Source organism: Elaeis guineensis, chromosome 4, assembly GCF_000442705.2.
Source record: "Elaeis guineensis isolate ETL-2024a chromosome 4, EG11, whole genome shotgun sequence".
Lineage (NCBI taxonomy): Eukaryota > Viridiplantae > Streptophyta > Magnoliopsida > Arecales > Arecaceae > Elaeis > Elaeis guineensis.
This window is the reverse complement of record NC_025996.2, coordinates 20073760-20099642: the sequence shown is the minus strand read 5'-3', so window position 1 is coordinate 20099642 and position 25883 is coordinate 20073760. Positions and strand designations below refer to the sequence as shown.

The 25883-nt window shown below is 35.7% G+C and overlaps 1 protein-coding gene across 1 annotated transcript; it reads left to right on the top strand.

The window, feature by feature from the left end:
* Positions 1-5757: 5757 nt before the first annotated feature.
* LOC105043491 (uncharacterized) lies at positions 5758-21703 on the top strand. Its single transcript, XM_010921050.4, has 10 exons — positions 5758-6113; positions 6206-6284; positions 6383-6477; positions 11440-11544; positions 11637-11716; positions 19122-19212; positions 19287-19394; positions 20253-20339; positions 21051-21119; positions 21229-21703. The coding sequence occupies exons 1-10, from the start codon at positions 5862-5864 to the stop codon at positions 21346-21348; spliced, it is 1086 nt and encodes a 361-aa protein (XP_010919352.1). The 5' UTR covers positions 5758-5861; the 3' UTR covers positions 21349-21703.
* The last annotated feature ends 4180 nt before the right edge of the window (positions 21704-25883 follow it).

The window sequence follows — 25883 nt, the reverse complement described above, 5'->3', positions numbered from 1 at the left end:
TGCATAGGAATGACGGCGACGTCTATGGACGACTTTGGCATCATTCGAGATCAGCTTCGGCACCAGCTATGGTCCATGGATTGTGGGGCTCGCATGAAGATACGGAGGAGGCATCGTCCAATGAAGATAGGACGCGCACAGAGCAGCTTCAATGCTGAGTGGCCTCTGCACATAGGATGATGTGGATGAAGTACTTTCACTAGGTGTCAGGCTTGCTCTCGTTCATAAGGCTCTCCAACTGGATCTTGTCCAGCACATCAAAGGCATTGAGCTTGCAAAGGAAGAACTCTCTTCTAATTTTGATCCTACTAAAAATTCAATAGTACAAATGAAAAAACAGAAATTCATTATGACCAAGAGATTTTCATAATTTCATTCCTTATCTGGATCCTGCGATATCCTTCCTTATTTGGATCATCCTTTTCGGATGTTATGATCTGCTTCCTCATCTGGATCTTCCTTCTCGATTAAGATTTCTTTCTCATTTGGTGGTGCCTTGGACAATGGTGCCTTGGGCAGTATTCTACCACGACCAACATGGTCTTCCTTGTTGGAGCCGACAAAGCCCTCCGCACTTGGGTACAAAATGGCCATCCAACCTCCCCCCTTAATCCTGCCTAAAATTCAAATTTAAATTTTGGATGTAAACAAAGATAAGAAAGTGATCCAAAAATCAAGAGATTCCAGTAATTTTTTTTTTGAAAGTCGTAGCCTCTTTCCTCATTGAGAGCCCCCCGATTTTGAAGCCGGTAAGGATGATCCTGAGAGAAGGGGTGTTAGCCAGCATCAGCCAATTTATGGATGGTTGGACCATTAGGTTGATTTGGAGGAGATGATCGGATCTCGTTGGCATCAAAATAGTACCATAAATCTCCTCCCATTGAATATTTGCTCCTTTCCATAAAATGAGCTTGAGCTCTTCCTCTAGCGTCATTTTGTTGACGCAGATTTTCATCTCAAGATTGGATTAGCTGAAGATGGGTGGCGACAGTAGGTTATCGACAGCAAGACCTACAAGAAAAGCCTCTAACCGATGATGGCTCTGACGGAGACTCTCCGACGTTCAAGTCAGAAATCTGACAATAGAAGGAAAAGAGTGAGCATGTTGAGAGAAGGGAGATTTCATACTTGGAGAGTCCCTCTTTATTTACGAATGGAGGCTGAAGAGCTGTAAAAGGAAGGAGAATCAGGTGGTTAGCCTTGATTTATCTGGAGAGATATGACCATTATCCTTCCCTTACTGAGAGAGATTTATTTATTTTTATTCCTTATTTGCTTCCCGATGATCATGAGATTTGAAGTTCTGTTGAAGGTTAACTATTCCTGTTAGCTCCTTGGTGAGTTGGCTTCATGTCCTTAAAAACCATGTATGGCCCTTAGGCTTTCTCAAGTTTGGTGAGTAGTCACCTTATGGCACATGAGGGTCCCACCTATTAATTGCATAGACTTTCAATCAGGAGCTGAGAGTATGGGGGTCATCTTGCTCATGGTTACTCTCATTTTTAAATGGAATGATGTGACAGAGCTTTAAAGAGACCTCCTAGGGGTCACTGGCTAGAGCTTAGAGTGGAGAGTGATGTTGAGATCAGTAATCGAGGATTGGTCAGCCAATTGAAGGCTGACCAGAGGTCAGATGTAATCAGGTGATGAGCCTCCATCCAGAAGAAAGCTGCAAGTCATGGAAGACCAAGGAAGATCGATGATTATCTGAGGGAGGGTCGATCGATGGAGAAATCACTCGAAGCAACTTGCTCAGGTTGCAGTGCATTGATAAAGCTGGGACCGAGAGTGGATCGGCAACCAATGCAAGAGCCAAGGCCACCATGGAGCTCGTAGGCCGTGTGTGGCCAATTTGTCTAAAGTTTTTAAGTGGCTCTGGTCTGATCCCTTAGGATTTAATGGCTTGATATGACTATACCTGATGCGCATCCCGATGTCTCTATAATGGTCTAATTTGAAAGGAGCATAAGAAAGCTTGCTATCAATTTTTCTTAGTTCAGTGGATGAAGTGGAAGTCAAATGGAATGGACTTTGTTGGCTGAAGCATAATGATTTCTGAAGTGGTGCGAAAGCTAAGGTGTGGGCTGAAGATCATTGTCTCACGTCTTTGACTAGTACAAAAATACCTCCAACAAAGGAAAAGAAAAATAAGATCGTCGACAGTTCAAGAATGACATTAAACCTAATTTAACACATTTTGATGGACAAAAGATTGGATATATAAGAAAATTCTTCCCACTAGGAATTATATATATATATATATATATATATATGGCTGGGGGATTAGGATTATCTCTGTTAAGTAAGTTGATTGGACATGGGCACTGGGCCATGCCTAGCACGGCTCGGCCCAAGCCCATCAGGCCACAGTCCAAATGGACCATGCTTGGCACGGTCTGTTTATCCTAGACCCTAGCCTAACACGGCCCTAGGCTCAGGGTCTGACGGGCCATGCCAGGCACGACGATGGGCCTGATGAGTGGCATGCGGGCCTAATGGATGGCCCTTTTATTTATTTATTTTTTAAAATAAGTCTGAATGGATCATGTTAGGCACGGCCCATTTATGATCATTATGGGTCAGGCCCGACCCATAACGGCCTGGCACAGCCTGTTTATTGCCATTACGGGTTAGGCCCAACCTATAATGGCTAAATCCCTTTTTTTGGGGGTTATAACGGCTATTTTTGAAAAAATAACCATTTTAAACCTTCCAATAGCTATAAAATAACTAATTTGAGGGATATTTTAAGAAAATAAAAATATTAGATTTCTATAAATATCCTTTCCTCTTCTATTTTCACCACACCAAATCAACTCTCCTCTCCTTCTCTATTACTACTCTTCTAGCAATATTTAGCAAGTATTCAATTAGCAATGAGCAATTAGTAAGTATTCAAGTGCTATACAAGAGGAGGATTAGTCCATCTATTAGAGCCTTGAAGATTTTTGTTGAGATCCTGAGGAGTGAGGAGCACAAGAGGAAGCTCATACGTCTCCACCTACGACCTATCTCTACTTAGTTTCTTTATTTGATAAATTTATTTTATTTGCATAACTCATATTTAGATATGACATCTTATGGTAAGAGTTATTTTGACATTCTCTCAATTTTAGAGGGAGAATAAGCTACCATTCCTCCTCTCTTTGAAATCAATATGAAGGTCAAGACTCTTCCTTTTCTTTCTATAAAAAGACTAGTGCCGTATGGAATGACTTTGAAAGAGTTATGATAGATAAAATTTTAAAAATAAAATATAAAAAATATGTCAAATTATATAATTGTGCTAGTAGTAGAGAAACTGACCATTTGAAGAGACATCAAAAGAGCTATATTATGAGTGATGCTCTCCTTCAAAGCACCCTTAATATACGAGGGGTAGTCTTGTAGGTAGTTTTGCATATAATCATGAAACTTAAAAGAAAGCATTGATCAAATGGATAGTTAAGGATGAATTACCTTTTAGCTTATATGAGTCTTTTAATTTTGAAGAGTATATTCAGTTAATCCTACAATTCGCTTACAGAAGAACTAGTAGACAAACATTTAGAAGAGTAGCTATGACTATTTTTTAGCAATGAAATAAAATTTGATCCAATCTCTCTCCGTCCTAAATTCAAAAGTATTAATATGTTGATAGTTATTATTTTATTGCTGTTACTGCTCATTATATTGATAATGATTAATTATTAAATAAATATATTCTTATTTTTTGTACTTTTGATTTTTCACATTCTGGACAATAAATTTCTAATGCTACTTATCAAATTGCATGTACATATGGTATTAATGATAAAATGATATTAATAATAAAATTATATCTATTATTTTTGATAATACATCGAATAATAATTCTACTATTAGATTATTGAAAGATTCTTTACATCCTATTCTAAATGAGAATTTATTGTATATTAGATGTGCATGCCATATTTTAAATCTCTCTGTTCAATCTGACATGGATATGGTTTAAATGATATTATAAAAATTAAAAATACAGTTTCTTTTATTCCAGCTTTAAGAGCAAGACTTTGAGAATTTAAGTAAATATGTATAGATCATAGTATATTTTTAAAAAATTTAAACTTGATGTAGTTACTCATTGAAACTCGATATATACAATGATATATGATGTATATCCATATAAAACTTTATTAAGTGCATATATTAATGATCATAGATTAGGTTTTACATTGACTAAACTAATTGGAACAAAGATAAAATTTTAGAAGAATTTTTAGTTAGTTTTTATAATGTCACTGTAGTTCTTTCTGGTATTTATTATCCAACCTCTTATTCATTTTTTTCAACAAACATATCTTATTAGTCAAAATTTTGTACAACATAGATATGATAATATTTTAGAGCCTATTATTTATGAAATAGAATCTAAATAGAATGAGTATTGAGACAGAATATGTCTTATACATAACTTAGCTGTCGTATTTGATTCACGTGTTAAATTAAGTGGTGTTTTGATTTTACTTGATGCATATAATCCTAAACCTGCTAAAGCTGAAGTAAACCAACTTCTTCATGATATTTATACTTTATATGATGATAAGATTTGTGGATCTAGTGCTTCTCGTTTACAAACCTCCACCTCTTCTCCTAGTACTTCTCGTTCATCATCTGTTTTTTCATTCATTGTACATAGGAGAGATACACATGCTTCGTCAAATTCATCTTCATCTTTAAGTAGTGAATTTAAATTTTATTTACGAAATGATCTTCAATTTGTATATGATGAAAATCAAATAGAAAATTTTGATGTATTAGCATGGTGGAAAAGTATCAAAAATCAATATTCTGTAATATCCACCATTATATGTGATATCTTAGCTGTGTTGATATCTACAGTAGCATCGAAATCTGTTTTTAGTATAGGTCGATGAATTCTGGATGAAAAGAGGAGCATGATGACCGGCAAAATAATTGAGATGCTACTCTACTTTAAATATTGGTTGGATGCCGAGACGAGATTTCAAGATAAAGATAAACATAATATAAATTTTGATGACGATGACGATACAAACACTGTCGACGATGTATGACGATCAGTAAGATTTTCAATTATTAATTTCTCATATTTATAACTTTTTAGTTTTATTTTTTAATTATTGAGGTGGTCACCTCAATTTCTTCTTTCTTTCTCATTATATTTGGAGGTCAGACCTAGCTCCCTTCCTCTGTTGTATCATTTTGATTGATATTAATAAATCGATAAGAATCCATGCCAAACCCCCCATTATTACAAAATTTTTTATTTGTACAAAAAAATCTCACATCTATTTTTATAAAAAAATTTAAAAAAAATCTCCACGCGGGCCGTGCCGGATCTGAATCGGGCCGGACCACGCCGAGCCCTAAGCCATGCCTAATCCGTAGACTGTGCTAGCCTAGGTCCTTATGGGTCATACCAGATTTAGGTCACGGCTACAAACTCTCAGTCTGATCTTTTTTAGTGAATTATATCTGACACGATTCATTACTGTAGATATAATCTATTTTGTATCGGATCGAACTATGTAACGGGCGGCCCTACTCGTTGTCCAGGCCGTTGCCCATACCTAAAGTTGATATGGAAGTTGGCATTTTCATCAAAAAAATATTGAAGTTGGCATAAATGGGCGCTGAGACGGGCTGATCCAACTTTGTGCCTTTCTTAAGCGGCACAGGCGGTCGCGCGGACGTTACACGCAAGCCGACCTTCGCAACCGGCCCTGCCATTTATATTATATTTATATATAAATCACCTCAAATAACGTGGCAAGCAACAGCAAAAGAACCCGGGCGGGGCTCTTGTCGACGACCGACCAAGAAGCGAAGGAGCTCTCCTCCCCTCCGCCCTAGTGTAGGAGATGGGGGTCACCACGCCAGCCGGCGAGAACGGCCACGACGCGGAGCGCGGCCTCGCGGAGGAGGCCAGCCGGCTCGCCGACATCGCCCGCGAGCTCCGGGACTCCGCCTCCACCCTCATCTCCCGGACCTGGAACGAAGAGCAGGCCCTCCGCCAGCGCGCCCTCGCCCTCGACTCCGACCTCCGCCGCCTCCAATCCGCCATCGATTCTGCCGTCAAGAACGGCTCTCTCGACCCCAAGAACGCCGAAAAGGTCGCAACTTCCATGGCTATTTTGGCTCCAGTTCTAGAAATCTATACATCTTTTCTTAGATACGGATATGCTTTTGATTTTTTCTCTTTTAGATGGATGAGGAATTGTACAGGACAAGATGCGTGCTAAGTGACACCGATGTTGCCTTCCTTCTTCCCAGCAAGGCTCACGGTGCTTACCCTGACCTAATTTTGTTTTGATATCCGCAAATGCTTATATATTTACTTGTTTTGGTTCTCTTTTCCTTGTGCTTCTTGAATTGTTCTCAGGTAGGTTCTTGAAGATGTTTCTTGGCCCGGTAGATGTGCGGGCTCCACGGAAGGAGTATCAGTTGAAGGTGAAAGAGGAGTACAACAAATACAGGGTACGTTCCTTTTATATAATGCCATATATTTATATAAACTCATGGCATTCTCTTGAATGTCTCATGGTGGTGATTGAAACATGTACTATTTCTAGAATTGTACGATATGGTGATATTCATGCGGTGAAAGTAAAGTGCTGTGAGTTTGGGAACAGAAGTTCCAAGAACATGTCTACTCGTTTTGGTGCTCATTGAATAAATGTGACACAAAAAGGCCAGTAATAATGATGAATCATATACTAGAAACACTTCAAATGAGAATGTAAATTCTGAGATTTGATCTCACAAACTTGATTGTGTATGGTGAGAAGTTAAGGTGATACAACAAGACCCAGGTATTCTATTGATGATTACAGCATGCTTGTCATTCTAATGGTTTCTGATTGGGGTGATATGTAACTTTTTATATTTATCATATCAAAATACAGGTCTCCAGATCTGGGTGATGCATCTTTGCCAATTGACCTCCATAGTAAGCCAATTTAATGCCGGTATAGTAATGCCATTCTAAAGCAGTCCTGTCCTTCTGTGATCTTACAAGTTGAGATCACTATATTAAGTGTCAGTCTATCCCTGCATTCTGCTTTGCTCCTCCCATCTATTTGTTCCCTGTGGCACTTTGTTTTGTGGGTAGTGGAAATTTATCAACTTCCTGCACCTCCCAAAGCCAAAAAAAAAAAGGGAAAAAAGAAAAAGGAAAGGAAAAAGGAAGAACAAAGAACAAAACTATCTTTATTCCTGTTCCCTTTCTTGATATTGGCTTCTTTTCTTCTATGACTGCATTCTGCAGTGTAATTATGGGTATTAGAATTCCTCATGTAAAGTTGACCTGAAATCAAGAATAAACATACTTGAATTACAAAAGTCATTTGCATTGGATGAAGATGAAGAAAGCTAGCAGTTCCATAAACGCTCATTTACCGTAATGGGTTGGGGAAAAATGGGATCAATGCCTTGCTTAACTAGAAAGCAATAAACATAAGAAACATTCAGCCCAGAATCTGAGATTTGAAACATATCCTCCCTTACTTTCCTGATGGAACCAATGCTTCTGCATTTTCTTACTCCTAAAAGAATCTACTAAGAACATTTCAGATTTATGGGCTCATTACCAAAGTGAATAAAAAAAAAAAGAAGCCGTTGTATTCTGTCATAACATGAGCCAAACTTATAGACTAGATTTGACTTTGTTAAGACTATGTTACCAATATGAGCTTTTAAAATACAAAATATGGGGATTGAAATTGAAGCCAGTTTTAAAATAAAACCCATTTCTAAAATGAGCAGATGTAGACTTTTTCATGCCTTTGACAAGGCATTAAATGTATCAAGAAAAGATATTTCTTAAAACTCAGTTTTCTAAAGCTAAAAGACTGGTAACAGATGAAATGAAAATACAACAACAAAATGCAGCTTCAAAATATTATTTGTTGGTTTTCTAGATCCCCATTTTGCTATACAAAGACTGGCAATTTGTTTTTGTTTCATGTGAGATTTTTCTGCTTTGGAGCAAGCAACTTAGTTTTCACATGCTTAAAAAGTTGATCAAAGAAGACGACCATGGTGTCTAGCAGCTAACAAAGAAAATCACAACATTGGTACAAATGCCTTAGTAGTGGAAACTCTCTTTATATATCACAGTGATGGCATGAAATAAAGGCCTGCTATAACAAAGAAAATCACAACATTGGTACAAATGCCTTAGTAGTGGAAACTCTCTTTATATATCACAGTGATGGCATGAGATAAAGGCCTGCTAGATTACCTTATCTTTAGGAACAGACTCCACCTTAACATTGGCCATAAAAGTCTGCCAACAATGTAATTCATAAGTCAGTATCTTACATGCCATGGTTTTCTACTAAATCTTCTTTTATGGTTGAGTTACATTGTATTGTTCTGTGCCATCTGTTATACATGTACAACAATCTCTTACAAGAGTACCAAATGATGTAGTATAAACAATGTCTTACAAGAGTACTACATGTCTACAAACATACTGTCTAAACTCTAAACATACCTATATTTTTGAATGGTGGTTCATTTGACAATGATGTCCTATAAACAAAATGATGATAGACATGCTTCCAGTGTACTTATTTTTTGCTTATGTGATTTTTAATATTTCTATTTGTTTTAGCTGGTAAAATAAATGAAACATATTTGCTAGAAAGTACAGGAAATGACAGTAAGGAGGGATACAGCACATAAGTGGAAAAACAATCATAAATTGTTAAGCCATCGCCAGTTTGACTTGAAGAAAGTCAGACAGAAAAGAGCTTTTGGACATGACAGGTATATAATTTTGATAGGACTCCAGAAACTGACTTGAAGAAAGTCAGATAGAAAAGAGCTTTTGGACATGACAGTAATATAATTTGATAGGACTCCAGGAACTGAATCCAAGTCTATATGTTATATTGACAGTATAATTATTTATATTCTTTAGACAAAAATAATTGTGCGAGAAACAACTTTGTCAACATTGAAATATGAGCAGATTCAGGGGCTGTGAAGCAAACCTCTTTAGAAAAGAGAAAGTGAAGCACCTAGGAATTGCACGCGCACTTGTGTGTGTGTGTGTGTGTGAGAGAGAGAGAGAGAGAGAGAGAGAGAGAGAGAGATTTGAATGAAAATAGGGCACCTGATGTAGAATATTCGACTACTATGTTCTGCATATATGCATTGGTCCTCCAAGGTTGGTAGATCATATTCAATCTATAAAGAGCCAAACTTGCATGGTTGGGTAACAGTTTGCATATTGAAGTTGTAAGCTATAAGGCTCTTGAAGGTGTATCTAGCTTATCCATCAAAAGACAATTTAAGAGAAAATATGGGTATTATAGGTACCTTGGTTGAAAACATAATGGATCAAACTTGTGAGAATCTAAGAACAGGATGGATCCTTGAGGTGATAAGGTGGGCAGTGGATGGGAAGGGGACCAATCATTGTTGCTTTTGATGATTTATGCATGCATCTAGCAAGGACCATGTAGGGGTCATAACTCCCACCATAGTTGCTTTCTTTTGTTTCTGGGCTTTGCTGTCATCCCACTTGTGTATGGGGTGACCTAAGCTTTTCTGTTCTATTAGTAGTTTATGTTATATGATTCAGTGGCTCTTTATGTTATATGATTCAGTGGCTCTCAAAGTATTATAATAAACTTATCCTTGCGGTGGAATTATAGGATTTAGCCATGTTATTTACTGGGAAAAAAATTTATGTTGATCCAGGACATCAAAAGCATGAATTTGTTTAGATTCAATTTTGTTTCAGGAAATTCTAGGATAAGTTAACTCAACTTTGCTATGAGCACTGGTTTCCAAAACAAGGGATTAATGAGGAACTCCTGAAACTTGATATCATAATTTTCAATTTAGTTAACCAAGAATTCAATTGAGAAATTCATAGCCATGGATCTGGAATCTGCATTGAGGTTTTTTTCCCTTTCTTGAATATGTGATCTGGTGTGTGTACAAGATGGCTTGACCAGAAAATAATGCTCTTTTCTACTCATCTCTTCTAAAATTATTTTGTTAATATATGTACATTGAGCTTGGTTATAGAACACCAAGCGAGATATCCTCACAAGTTGATTGAGCTGCAAGTTTGAACCCAGCAGAGGAGGTTCTTGGTTTTTCATAAATTTTGTTTTACCTAAATTGAGGAGGCAAACATTCCTTTTGTTTATAGGTTGTTTATAGGTTGATGGGAAACCAATTTTCAGAACTAAATACCCTGGAGGGATTTCAAATGCTTAAGATTTCGTTTTATGGAACCTTCTCAACTTAGAATCCTGCTTCCTAGTGATGCCATTACTAATGGGAAAAGGCCAGGATGGTAATCATAAAATGCTCATCAGTAGCATTAACATTGTGGTATATCATGGGTCAGGCGTCGATATGCTTGACTTTGTGTTACATAACTGTGTTTTCTACATATATATATATATATATATATATATATATATATATATATATATATATATATATATATTTGGTGTATCATGATCTATTATTTTTTTCTTACATATCACGAGGCATTAGATTTGCAATTTCAAAGTGTGATAAGGATGCTCATTATGGTCTACTACGAACTATATTATGCTATATATGCTTATGTAGCTAATCAATGTAACCATGGCATTTATTGGCATGGTCTAACCAAAATTTGGAACTTAATGAAAACATGATTAGGGTGGACTCATTCTTTTGAAATGCTAGAATAAGATTGTCAACTTTGTTCTTTTTAATCTAGAAGTAATTTATAGTTTTGTTGGTCTTCAATATTTCTCGTCAATAAAACGTTACCATATGGTAAACTGACAAGTAAATGTTCTTTGTTTTCGCTGAACATGACTAGTAAAATCACTTTATGGTCGAACTATGAGCTTAAAGTATCAGTGTATGCTGGCAAAGATTGTCTTGTGGACTTATTCTTTGAGGCAGTGCCTGTGCTATTCCATGTGGAGCGATCACTTTTCGTCCTAACACATCTTGTTCTCATCTTCCAAGTTAACATCAGCTCCTTACAACTTTGAGGTTGCAAAACAGAGTTTCCATTGATCATGCATGTCTCTTGAGTTCTTGACCATTCTTATTCAAGGTCTTTTACCGGTAAATGCATTTGAAGGTAGTTTTCCGACTTCTAAGAATTGGTAATGACTAGCATAGGTTGCTGTTGTAACTTTAAAGTTGGAAAAACCTGGTATTTAATGACACTCCCTCTATTGCAACTCTTGACATGAACAAGTGATCTAAGAAAAGCATAGGTCCACAATGAATTTGTCTTGATATCACTGTGTGTGTTTTACAAATTTGCAGACAGCTGTTAATGCCAATAACGGTTAATAAGACAAAAAAGAAAATGATGTGCTAATAAAATGCCAATAAAATATTTTGGAATGGTACTGGGATTAACAAATTCATACTTTATTGTTTCTATATTTTTTTTGTGGACAGGATAGAACAGCCATTTTGTTTCTTCTTTTCCCATCCACTCTACTTGTTTTAAGATCTTGGATCTGGAATGGATGCTTTCCAGCACTACCAGTGCAATTGTACCAAGTATGTAATTTTAAACTTAAACCTTAACCTTAAAGCTGTTGTCAGATCATTTGATAATACTTCAAATATTTAAGTTTGTCAATTAATTTCAGGCTTGGTTGCTATTCCTATATACAAGCCTAGCTTTGCGAGAGAATGTATTGAGAGTAAATGGAAGTGATATTCGCCCATGGTAATTGATGCTTATCTATATGATGTTGATATTCATGTATTCATTTACAGTTTTTTCCAATAACATATCCTTTGATAGTAAGGACAAGCAGTTTTTCATCAATGCTTTTTGCATGAATCAGATTGTGTTTCTTAGAAAATGTTGTTTTTTTTGAGTCGATGCTCTGTCTCCACTTCCATAATTCACAGAACTTATTATTATGTAAAAGACAAATGGAAGAATTACTACTGTAAAACTCTAATAAAGTTCCTTTTACTCCCATCTCTTTTGGCTATTTAGCTGAATGTGTGAGCACACAACTATCCAGTCAATTTCACTGGGGTATGCCTTCCTAATAAATTTTATCATGACATTGTATGAGGTAAACTATATTTGCATTTTTTTGGTGCAGATGATTTGAGAGTTTTTGAATTGTATAAAACTTGTTGCTTATTGGATGCAAAGAGATATTAACATCATGCTAGACTATTTGGAAGACCCTATTTTATTAGTTTTGCATTGAAACTGAAGTATGTGGAATTTGAGGCAGATATGCTAGGTGATTTTAGACACTTTTAGACATAAACATCCAAATCTTTTTTTGAGGAAGACATTGGAGTTTGAAAGAGTAAATACCTCATTGTTCACAATTTCTCTCATCTTCAAACTCATGATCTTCAATTTAACTCAATTTGTTAGCAAACACATTAATGACTACCAAATTTTGGGTCAAAATAAGCATGCAAAAGAGACTCTATCTTACAATATCTATATTCTCAAGTAAAAAGCATTTAAAGATATGATTATTTGGTAAAACTAAAAGTACCCTTATGGCTATAAAACAAATATACGTAATTCAAATAACAAGAAAACTGATGGGTAGGAAACTAGCATTCAAGTCTAGATAAGTTTTATCATTCACAAATTTTTGTTGGAACTTCTAAATAAAATTTTTATTAGGATTAAAAATAGACTATTGCCTTTGCTTTGTTCTTCTTTTGTAGTTGTTGTAACGAGTGTTTAAAAACCTAATATGAAATATGATGAAACCCGTTCAGCCATTGAACTGTCTGGTCCACCTGCATTGATCTGCATAGGTCAACTACAATAATAAACACACACACACACACACAGAGGGTGATGGGTAGAAACAAAGAAAGGAAGAATAGAGTTGCAGAATAAATCTCAACAAGAACCTTTGGTTTATTAAGAATCAAATCATAGTCTGTATACAAGTGTATCAATCTATATATATCTACAATTATGACAGTAATTGCCTCTCATCCTTTTCCGCTCATCTAACAGATTTATTAACAGAACTCTAACAACCCTGACAGTTACAACAACTTCCCTAACAATCTAACTAAGCTGGACTCCAAGAAGATACGTGAGCTCTCTGCTTCTTTTCATTACTTGTTGTATGCACCATTTTATTAACCTTCTCCCTTCCTTTTAATTTTGTCTTCACACGACATCGTATCAATACCTTCCTTTTTGAAAGGCTCCTTGTCCTCAAGGAGCAAAGGCTGGAAATCGAAGCTGGAAATCATCAACATACTCCCAAGTTGCATCAGCTGGAGATAAGCCTGACCAATGAATTAGCCATTGGGTTGCAGCTTGATTATGACATTTAACCATCCTCTTATCCAAAACAGCTTGTGGGTATGGAAGAGGAGTACGCATGTGAGGTATAACTCAGGTGAAGCTATCAAATTAGCAGTAGCAGGCTTAAGAAGTGAGACATGAAAAACATCATGTATGCGAGCTCCGGGAGGCAATTGAAGTCTGTAGGCAACATTACCAATTCGATCAAGGACTTTAAAAGGCCTATAATATCTCTGACTAATTTTGGCATGAGAATGTGGTACTGAATGCTGCATATATGGTTGCAATTTCAGAAACACCATATCTCCTAACTGGAATTGCCTTTCAGTACGTTTCCTGTCAGCAACTTGTTTCATTCTAATAGATACCTTAGTCAGATGATGCTTAAGGAGTGAAATTGCTGATTCCCTGTTCCTCATGTATATGTCAATTGCTGCCACATTAGAGTCCTTAGGCATGTAAGGAATATGAAGTGGAGGAATAACATCATAAAGAGCTTCGAATGGTGTCATTTGTATAGTAGAGTGGTATGAGGTATTATACCAAAACTCTGCTAAAGACAACCATTGACTCCAGGAATGAGGAATGTCCCCACGCACCTGTTGACAACTTCAATCTGCCCATCAGTTTGCGGGTGATATGCTGTGGATAGGTGCAATGAAACTCCCTGAAGTTTGAAGAACTTCTGTCAAAAATTATTTGTAAAGGCAGCATCCTTATCACTTACAATGGTTTCTGGAAGACCATGCAGCTCGAATACGTTATCCAAGAAAGCCTGAGCAACAGATTTGGCATTGTAAGGATGTGCAAGAGCCATAAAGTGAGCATACTTAGCGAGCCTGTCCGCCACCACCATGATCACTGACTTCCCTTGAGACTTAGGTAAGCCATCAATAAAGTCCATGCAAATGTCAGTGAATATAACATGAGGACTTGGCAAGGGCTGTAAAGTACCAGGAGTAGCTATATTTTCATATTTGTTTTGTTGACAACTAGCACACTTTCTAACATACTCCCTGACAGACTTCCATAAACCCTTCCAATAAACCATAGCAGATAACCCTTTTTCCAGTAACAATAACTCTAGAATGACCCCCTACAGAAGAATCATGATAGAGTTCTAGCAATTGTTCCTCAATTCCTCAGAATTGCCCACCACCCGTCTTCCTTTCCTCCTTAAGTGGCCATGTTGCCAACCATAAAAAGGATGAGAAGTAACACTAACTTGTAAGTCTGCAATAATCTGAACAAGTGTGCTGTCAGTTTGCCAAGTGGATGTAATTGCTGCCATTAATTGATCAGAAACCAAGCAAGCTGTAATAACAGTTAAAGCAGCAAAATTTACTCTTGAAAGAGCATCTGCAGCTTGGTTATTGAAGCCCTTCTTATACTGAATTTCATAATCATACTGTTGAAGTTTCATCAGCCACACTTGTTGAGCTGGCGTTGTAAGCCTCTGCTCAAGGAGAAACTTCAAACTCCTGTGGTCAGTCCTGATGATGAAGTGTTTGGGTAGCAAATAGTGCTCCCAATGTTTGATTGCAAACAATATGGCTAGCATTTCCTTCTCATAGGTAGAGAGGGCCAAATTCTTTGGAGAAAGAGCTTTACTGATGTAGGCAAGTGGGTGACCATCTTGCATCAACATTGCACCTATACCTTTTCCAGATGCATCAGTTTCCACAATAAAGGTCTTGGAGAAATCAAGTAAAGAGAGAACTGGTGCACTGATCATAGCTTGTCTCAGAACAAGAAAGGCTTTTTGAGCTGCTTCATTCCATTGGAAATTGCTTTTTTTTAATTAATTCAGTGAGAGGTCTTGCCAACTTGCCATACCCTTGCACAAATCTTCTATAATAACCTGTAAGGCCCAAGAAGCTCCTCAACTGTTTCACATTCTGGGGCACAGGCCATGATTGAACAGCCAACACCTTTTTTGGATATGTCTGGACACCTTTTTTAGTGATAACATGACCCAAGTATTCCACTGAACTAGCACCAAAATTGCATTTACTTGCCTTGGCATAGAGTTGATTATTTCTCATCAATTGCAAAACAGATTGTAAATGCATCAAATCTTCCTCTTTAGTTTTACCGTATATCAGTATATCATCGAAGAAAACAAGAACATACTTCCTCAACAATGGTTTGAAGACAGCATTCATAAGTGATTGGAAAGTAGATGGGGCATTTGTCGACCCAAAGGGCATCACTAGAAATTCATAATGACCCTCATGGGTTTTGAATGCTGTTTTTGGAACGTCATCTGTAAACATCTTTGCCAATATTCAGATCTAAGATCTATTTTGGAGAAAATTGTAGCACCCCCCACCTCTTCTAACAGTTCCTCTATAAGTGGAATCGAAAATTTATCTTTTATGGTGATGTTATTGAGATTCCTGTAATCAATACACATTCTCCATGTATTATCCTTTTTCTTCACTAACACAACTGGACTGGCATAAGCACTCGAGCTATGTTGGATTACCCCATTTTTCAACATATCATTCACCATTTCTTCTATTACATTCTTTTGTTCAGAAGCATACCTGTAAGGCCTCAAATTAACAGGCTGTGAATCCGATTTGATGGGAATCTTATGATCAAAGATTCTTTGGGGAGGCAATCCTTTTGGCTCCTGAAATACATCATCAAATGACTGAAGTAATGCTTGCAACTCTGGCCAATCGGTAGTTAACATTTGAGCAGAAGATAACTGGCATATTTCCTGAATAACATCAGCAGCTTTATAATCATGCCCCATCTCATGTTTCACAGTAATAGCATTAAGCAACTCTTTTTGAGAACTAAGTTGCTCTCCACATAAAGAATGATTTTTACCATCCAATGTGAAATCCATTGTGAGGGTTGCAAAATTTCAATTAATATTGCCCAATGTTTTGAGCCATTGGATGCCTAATATGAGGTCATAGCTTTCCAATAGGAGATACACATCAGTTGAAAATTCTTGTTTCTGCATACACCAACTGAAATTCTTGCAAATAGAGTTACATGTCAACTCTTGACCATTAGCTATCTCAACCCAGATCCCTGCTACCTTCTGTATTTGACATTTAAGCTTTCTAGCGGACTGCTCACTGAGAAAATTGTGAGTGCTCCCTGTGTCAATCAACACGTGTAACCTTCTTTTTCCATAATTGTCCCTAATCATCATAGTTTGATTAGTACCCGTCCCCCACATGGCATTCAAAGAGAGTTGACCCTCTTGTACATAATCCTCACTTCACTCTCCTGCACACTAAACTCTATTTCCTCTTCATCTATAATTTCTTTAATTTGCAGCACATATAATTGTCTCTTTTTACACTTACGCCCAGGAACATATTTCTCATTGCACCAAAAACACAAATTCTTAGCTCTTCTCTCATCCATCTCTTTACTAGTAAGGGTAGGTCTTGGGTTTTTATTCGTATTATTGGGTGGTTTTGATGTGGTAGGGTTAGCTGAAGCTGTAGGTTGTGTTTTGGGGTTTGGAGAGGGTCTGAATTGGGTGGTAGATGAGATTAGGGTAAGGGGTTTTTGATAGTTTGTACTGCTCATGGTTGAGAATGATGGTTTGCTAATAGGTTTGGGTTTATGTTGTATTGCTGCTACAGTTAATTTCTATGGCCTAGCAAGAGAATAAGCCTCAGCCAAATTCTTTGGCTTAAACATCCTAATGGGCATTTGCAATTCATCATTAAGTCTAGAAAGGAAAAAACTCAAGGATTGTTCTTTAGTAATACCTGCCTTCGGATATAACTCATCAAAAGCATTGAGGTAATCTTGCAAAGAATCTGTCTACTTCAGATTCCTGAGTTCTGCTAATAGATCATCGAAAGCATGACTCCCAAATCTCGCTCCCAATGACTTCACATATTCCTCCCAATTCAAGTATGCCTCGGGCCCTTTAGCTTTTACATACCCTTGGTGCCAGTGAATGGCATGCCCTTCCAAATGCAAGGCTGCCACTTTCACCCTATTCTCAGGATCTATTTTCCCCACTTCGAAAAAATACTCCGATCTCAACAACCATCCCTCACCATCAAAACGTGGAAACTCCAACTTAGTAGGACTTCCCCATGGGTTACTACAAGTTCTATTCTCTCTACTTGCGCCTGCTCTGCTCGATTCCTCTGCTCCATTGTTTCTACATTCCGTCGATTCAACCCAGCAATTAAGGATCGAAGCTTGGCCACCATGTCTTGCAATCTAGCTTCCTGTCTATGCTCAGATTCAAGAACCATCGAGGCAATCTCGTTTCTCCATTCTTGTGAGCATGTGCCTTTAGCCATGGCCAAAGATCTACTGCTCTGATACCACTTGATGGGTAGAAACAAAGAAAGGAAGAATAGAGTTGCAGAACAAATCTCAACAAGAACCTTTGGTTTATTGAGAATCAAATCATAGTCTGTATACAAGTGTATCAATCTATATATATATCTACAATTATGACAATAACTGCCTCTCATCCTTTCCCGCTCATCTAACAGATTTACTAACAGAACTCTAACAATGCAAACAGTTACAACAACTTCCCTAACAGTCTAACTGAGATGGACTCCAAGAAGACATGTGAGCTCTCTGCTTCTTTTCATTACTTATAGTACGCACCATTTTATTAGCCTTCTCCCTTTGAATTTTGTCTTCACACGACACCGTATCAGAGGGGCAAAATTCTTTCTTCTCCTCATGTTCTATGTCGAGAGGAAGTCCATGCCAAATTCAAGGAGAGATCCATCATTGCAGGGTCGTCATCATTGGATCCTTGAAGTTGGAGGATATGATCATTAGATCTATTGAGGCGGACTTCACTGGATCTCGAGGAGGATGGCTGCAACCTCACAACAGTGCTAACAGGGCTACCTGATCCAGTGTTAAGGGAGGCATAGGTGGTAAGATTGAAAGAGGGGTTTTTTTTGGCTGTTTGGGGGGGGGAGGGGTGGGGTGTGGTGTGGAGGGATGATGGAGGTGCGTGTGCCGCCAGCAGATCTACACCTCTTCTTTTCTTCTTCTTCCACTAGGTGATGTAAGAACAGTGAAACTAAAGAATCTGACAATGTCGAGATGTGAGGACTGGATGGGAGACAGGTTGGAGAGATCTCTAAGGAGAGAAAAAGAAGAAAAGCCTCAACAGTAGAAACGAATAGGGGATTAAAGAGAGGGGAGCTGTTGACTGGTTGACCTGTCGTTGAGCCATGGTTGAACTGTGAACTGGTGAACCAGCTGACACAGCAGTTCGACTAGGTCACCAGATTCAAAACACTGGTTGTAACCTTAGGAGTAATTTAGAAGCCTATGCTTGTAATCACAGGTTTTTAGAAAATGTTTTGCTTTTGGTTTCAGCTAGATAGAAGAACCCTAGTTTCAATAGTTTTGATAGATTTGGTGGTTTTAGCTCTAATTTAGGCAGTTTTAGGTAAATAATAATAGTATAATAATAAATTAAAAATAATTTGGATAGCATTTTACATTATAATAAAAATATTAGGTAAATGGAGAGAAGGTGCTTGCAATATTTGCCAGCCATGTACATAATACTGTTTAAATTGGGTGATTGAAAATTAAGAAGGCCCTAAATAACTGGAGCTTGCACTTATAATACAATGTTAGCTTTTCAAAGGAATAGCTACATGTAGATGCTGTCATGATTGATGTATATCCTAATCTGAAATTGTACTCCTGATGAGACCGAAGTTGTAGTCAGCTAATTTTTCTCTGTCACCATAAGCTTTATTTGTTGAAGGGATTTTTGTTTAGTTTAAATATTAAATGCCTGATTTGATATCGGTTAATTATGGAGGACACTGTTTTTTTGCAGGTGGATATACCATCACTATTGTGCAATGTTGATGGCCCTTGTGAGTCTCACATGGGAGATCAAAGGGCAACCTGATTGTGCTTACAAGCAGGTATCTATTTTTTCTACTAATGAGTGTGTTGTTGCAGCAATTCTTTGCAGCCTAACCTTTAAAGTGCTATGTAGAGAGGGGTACAGCTCTTTTTGGCATGGGCTATGATGCAAGGTGTTGCAATGCTTCTCCAAAACAGATATCAGCGCCAACGACTTTATACACGAATTGCATTGGGAAAGGTAACATTGCACCCTGTCTTGCTATTCTGGAATTTAATGATGTTGCACTTGTTTGTTTTGTATTAATATGCAAGGTATCTATTTTTTATGGTTTGCGATGCAGAACTCTAATGCATCTTTTGAAGATTTTGTCAGTTACAGGTTTTCTTTAAGATGAGAAGTTACAATGGTGCTGACTCTTTACTAGCTTGCCATGGAATAAATGAGACAATTACGATATATTTTTGTGTTATGCATGTCTAGAGTTGAATTACAATTCGTCAACCAGATTTTTAAATCAAATCTGAGCAAGTAAACTTGGAAGACCGTGTTCCAACACCAATGATCTGAGCAGTTGAATGTAAGCTATTATCTCTGAACTACTTATAGACCGAAAATCATATGATTTAGAGACCCTTAGCCTGTGCATCAAATGATAAAAAATGGATGGTTTAAATAGCACAATACAATGCCCATTTTGAACACTTGATGCATAGGCTAAAGGTTCCCAAATCACATGATTTTTCAGTCGGTAGTATAGAGTAGATCATATTCAGTATTTCGAATAATCGGTATCGGACCCCCATCTTTCGATTCCACCTGATAGGATTTGACTTGAACTTGGTTAATTGAATCCTAGTCTACATCGGTATGTATGTTTATATGAGTACATGTATGTAAATATATGTGTGTGTTATTTTTGTGTGTACATTGGTAATTTCTATATAGCTATATAACATGCCTGTTCGTATATATCATCTTGTATCAACAACTAATACAAAGCTTTATCTTCTTATGTTCTGTAACTCTGGTGCGACATTATATTATTTCTTGTGAACGTATCTTGATAGCTTCATTTTGTTCTACCTGCTATTACAGGCAAAGAGAATGGATGTTGTCTGGGGAGAAACAGCTGGTGTGCAGGGTCAATTGTGGTTGCTATGCCCTATTCTTTTCATTTTGCAGGTATGGCAATATTATTTTGATGTCCACATTGAGTATGCCTTAGTCTTCGGTTGACATACTTTCAGTGGGAGGGGGAAAGGAATTAGTTTGTCATACCATCAAGTTGAACCTAGCATAATAAGCAAATTCCCCTGTTTCATCTCTAAATGAGTCCTGTTGTCGTGACAAATAATAGGTTACAAAAGAACCTGATTCCATTTGTACTAGTATAGAATTTGATGAATCAACTTTTCAAACTTATAGATGCACCTTTTTTCTGTTGGCTTGTTTGGATGGTAGATCTGCTTCTTTATTTGTTATATTTCACATAAGCAGGAAAGTGGCAGGAGATAAGGCCGAGGATGAAGAAGTTAGGGGGCCTTATAAGAGTCAAATAGATTCCACAGTAACAAGACTCCTGAGATACTGGATATCACCTCTCTTGATGGATTTCAGTGACCCAGAAAACCTTGGGATGTGGGGAGTAGGGTCTGTGCCATCCCACCTCGCTTCACCCCCTTCCACTTGCTGTGGATAGGGGAATCAGGTGTCCAAACAAGCCCTTAAAGGGCTTAAATATTTCTTCCGGATATGGATGTCAGAAATTCCAGAATAAGAATGATATATCAGTAAACAAAATTTACCGTGGAAGTTATCACTGTTTAATCACTGCTGCAGCATAGAATAACTACTATTTTCACTGTTCTTGATGCAAGAGCTTCTTGATTTCAGGTTTTTGAAGCATATGTGGGGATGTTACTTCTTCGCACTGCCTTGGTTGGTGCTGTTTCTGAGTGGCAGGCAAGAGACTCATGATCTAGATCCTGTTGTTCCCTTGTTTTCATATCATGAGGTTGTCTTCATACCAGATTGATGTCGAAATTATATCAATTTTTCACCATGTTGGCAGGTAATAGTCTGTGGCATCTTGTTGGTTGTGATGGCTGTCGTTAACTTTATAAATACAGTACAGACGCTAGTGGCGAAATCAAGGGTCAAAGCAAAAATCAAGAGATCTAAGAGCAAATAGGATATTGATCACTGCATTGGAGTCACCAACTCAAGATTGGGAAGCCATCATAATGTAAGAACTGGTCTGGTTCTCGTGAAATCTCCAGTACACATGCTAGCTTGCTTCTAGGTTTTTTCACTCGAGCAGGAGGAAATGGTAGTCAACCTATCTTGTTGTTAGAGCTTCTTCCCAAATAATTTTTCATGTGACCCAGCCATGAAAGGATCATGATTGAAGACCATCGAGTTGGTGAGAAGTTTTATGTGCCATAAAAAACCCTTTTTTTTTTTGGCTTGCTGCTATTTGGTTGGTACCACTGTCTGTAGCCTTCTTGTTTTACTATTTTGTTTAACCTCGTTGAAGCTTTCTTCCATCTGGAATCGTCTCACTTTAAGTTGGCCATATCGAATCGTCTCTCACTTTTACAGGGATATGTGATTAATGTTCGAATCAAGTTCTTTGCATGGTAGTCCAGTTTCCCAAGTCTCGTTGGACGAGGGTAGGTGTTCACGGTGTGCCGTGTGTTACCCCTCGGGAAAAATCGGAACCATTCACAAAGGAGGTTGCATTCATATTTGCACAAGGTGAGAAGTGATATTCCCAATAGGGGCTTGTTCACTTTTCTGCGGCCTTTATAATTTCTATCTATTCACAAAAAATATATTAGCCAATACGTCCAAACACTTGTGCGGTATTGGTGTATTATTATTATTATTATTTATTTCTTTATTTTCGTAGAAGTATTGTAATGTATTATGAAGTTGTTAATTAAGTCTTGGTGTTTAAAGTACTCAATTAAGATATTGTGAATATGCAAAATGCTTAGTAAAATTTCAATTATTAAATTTAAATATTTTTTAAATTTTGAATAGCACTAGAACTAATTAGTAATTCTAAGGAATATTTTATGGGATTACATATATCAAAAGTTTCCAAAAAGCAATACTATATTAACTCTTAGACTAGATCCTAATAAATTTCAAAAAAATATTATTAAGTTCTAAAAGTTCAATAATTTTTCTTAGATATTGTCTTAAAAGACTCAATTTGGTCTTGGTAAGCCTTGATTTACATATTAGCAAGCAACTTGATCAGTCTCAACAACACATTCAAGGTACCATATTAACCCTCAAGGAACTACAAAAATAATTCCATTAGAGATAAAACCACGTGGTAGGACAAAATAGATGTAAACTAGACGTTTTAATATAACTACCTATCAAGGAAAAAAAAAAAAAAAAGAAACAAATGAGACATCTGCATCAATTAGGAATATTCAAATCCAAAAATATTTTATTTGCTAATATATTATTGGATGCCCAAAGTTGTAACAGTATTCTTGTATATCGACAAGGGTTCACGATGAGTTTAGATTGTTATAATTTTTGCTTGTCTTTGAACAATAGCTATTCAAACAAGGATGGCGGGAAAGAATAAAAAGGGAAGAAAAAAAAGCTAGAAAAAAAAAAAAAAAAAAAATGGGAAAGAAAAGAAGATTAAAAAAAAGAAAGAAAAGAAAAAAAAAAAAAAGAAGGAAAGGATACAAAGAGAGGAAGGAAACGAAGGAAGGAAGAAGAGGAAAGAAGAAAAAAAAAAAGGAGGAAGAAAAAAAAAAGTGAGAAGAAAAGAAGAAGGAAAAAGAAAAAAAAAAACTCAAACCGTCTCAAAGCTGAATATCGAAGCAGTCTAATATGGCAGCGCTTATATTCAGGCACTTTGGATCGGCTTGGCATACTTTAAACATGTCCATTATTCCGGTAATATTTGAATTAATAGAATGGTTTGAACCAGTGCTTCTGGAAGGGGGAAGAGTAGACCCTTGTAGAAGACGTTTGGCCAATTGCGAGTGTGTGTCAACGGATAATACGTTGGGCTGACATTTCGTACTTTAGTTTCTTTAAGAAAGGTAGTCTAACTCTGTGAAGCATGGTGCAAGCGTGAATAATAGAGTGGCCATATAAGTGGTACTACGGTTGTCATAGCTACTGAAAATCAAAAGAAGGGGAGGGGGCGGCACAGCATTTTGGGGACTGGTTTCTGTGCTTTTATTCCCAACTTATGGATCAATTACTGTGGTTTTATAGTCAGCTTATGCAATGCAGTACGGAAAAATAGGTTATATTTTGAAATATTTATCCTCTATTTGGTACGAAGAATGAATTGGAAGAATGATGGATAGAGAAGAAAGAAAGGATGGAAGAGAGAATGGATGAATCTTATCTTCACTTTTTTATATATTTGATAAAATATAAAAAAATAGATGGAATAACTTTCTCTTCTATTTGTTATAAGAAAAATGAATAGGAGGATGAATGATGTTTGTAATATTTTTATTAAATTATCTTTTGATAAAATATATTATTATTAATTTATAACACTTATTTATATTAAAGAATCAGAGCAATGTATAAGTTATAATCTTTATCTTTATAAACTATAATCAAATAACTATTTAGTTTAATTTAATAAATAATTTTATAAATTAACTATATATAAATAAATTTATTTATATAATAAATAAATAAATAAATATTTTATAATTAAATTTAAATAGTTAACTAAAAATAGTGAATATAAATAAAAAATAAAAAAATTTAATTATTTACTTATAATTATGAAAATTATATACTAAAATAATTAGTAATAAAATTTAATAGCATAGGATATATAGTATAAGTAAAATAAATATATATAAATAAAATAAATAAATAAATAAGTATTAGGATTTTGTAAAAAATTAATAAGAGATAATTTTGTCAATATAGAAATTCATCTCCTATGCTTTATCTATTCTTCTTTGATTTAGGGGTGTGCAAAGAGACTAATGAGACTGCAAAATTAACCTAAATTATTAATTTTGATTTGGTTTGGATCATTTTTTTCAAATTTAGTTCATTTTAATTTAAAAATTTTAAAAATAAAAAAAATCAGTTCAATTTTGCTTTCAATTTAAGAAAAACTAATTCAAACTGAACCAATTCTTAGAGGCACCAGTAACGTGGCAAAAGTAGCAACAATAGTGGCAATGCAGTTTGTGGAGATGTTGGTGGCAAACATAGGCAATTTGGTGGAAGTGATAAAAATGATAATTATAACATGCTATATAAATAATAGTCGTGGTGATAGTGTCACTAGGGAGATATCAATATGAGGATGGTGGTGGGCATAAGCTATTTGGTGGAAGTGACTACAATGATAATAGTAATATGATATAAAAAAAATAGTGGTAGAAATGATGATGATAATGATGTATGTAGTATTGGTGATGGTTGTAAAAAAATAAAAATTTTATCTTTTTTAAATATTAAAAATAAAATTTTTATTTCCATTTTTTTCTAAAAATAGTGAAAGTGACTTCTAAAAAATTTAAAATAAAACTGTAACATCAAGTTTTATTTCAATTTCAGTGATTTTAGTTTAAAAAATAAAATAAAAAATAAAAATAATGAGAAATAATTATTTTTTTATTTGATTTATTTATTTATTTTTGTTTAAAGAAAATAAAAAGATTATGATGGACGAATTCAGCTCCAGCTGATCCCTGATAAAGAACAAACATCATGTAGGGCAGGCACTATAAAATTATATGGGGCATGCTTCATAATATGTTACATTTTTTTTAATACTAATTTTAAAAATAAGTCTAAAAAGTCAAAGACTTTTTTCACTGTAAAGTTATTAGTCCTGTAATTAAAATATTTTTTTCTCATTTTCAGCACATAACGATACATACTATATGATCATATAATATATATTAAACATATAATCAAGCGATATATATTGTAAGTCTTTTTGATGCACACCCAACAATGATGCAATACACATCTATAGCTAAATTGATATATAGTTTACTGAATTTAGTATTCACCAGTATACTATATATGACTAGTTGATACACACATAACAAAATATTCATCCAACATCCCAATACACACCTCTAGATAAAGTGATATTTATTTTTCAAAATATAGCATTCATCAATATACAGAACATGAGCAAATGATACTACTAGATGACTTATTGATAAATACTATAAATGTTTTTAATATATACTTGCAATGATCTAATACACACTTCGAGATTTTTCTTCTCTTTCAAATCCCTCTTCTTTTCTAAAATCTTTACATCTAAAAGTTCATAAAAATTTTGTATCATTTTACCTAGTGGTATATATTAGAACATCGAATGAATATTTTACTGTGTGTATCCACTGACCATATACTATATACCAGTAAATACTAAATTCAGTAAACTATGTATCAATTTATCTATAGGTGTGTATTTGATCATTATTAGATATGTATCAAAAAAGCTTACACTATATATTAATAAGCCATTTAGCGTATATTTTTTACTTATGTACTGTATACTAATGAATGCTATATTTTAAAAATTGTATATCACTTTATCTAGAGATATGTATTGAAATATTGGATGAATATTTTACTAGATACGTATCAACTAGTCATATACTCTGTACTGATGAAATTAAGTACGATAAACTATGTATCAATTTAGCTGTAGATGTGTATTGGTTCGTTGCTGAATGTGTA

Bases quoted from the DNA above. Each gene is read 5' to 3' on its own strand.
- LOC105043491 (XM_010921050.4), top strand. From the start codon at position 5,862: ATGGGGGTCACCACGCCAGCCGGCGAGAACGGCCACGACGCGGAGCGC. The intron at 6,114-6,205 runs GTCGCAACTTCC...TTTCTCTTTTAG, and splicing joins ACCCCAAGAACGCCGAAAAG to ATGGATGAGGAATTGTACAG. The intron at 19,395-20,252 runs GTAACATTGCAC...CTGCTATTACAG, and splicing joins CACGAATTGCATTGGGAAAG to GCAAAGAGAATGGATGTTGT.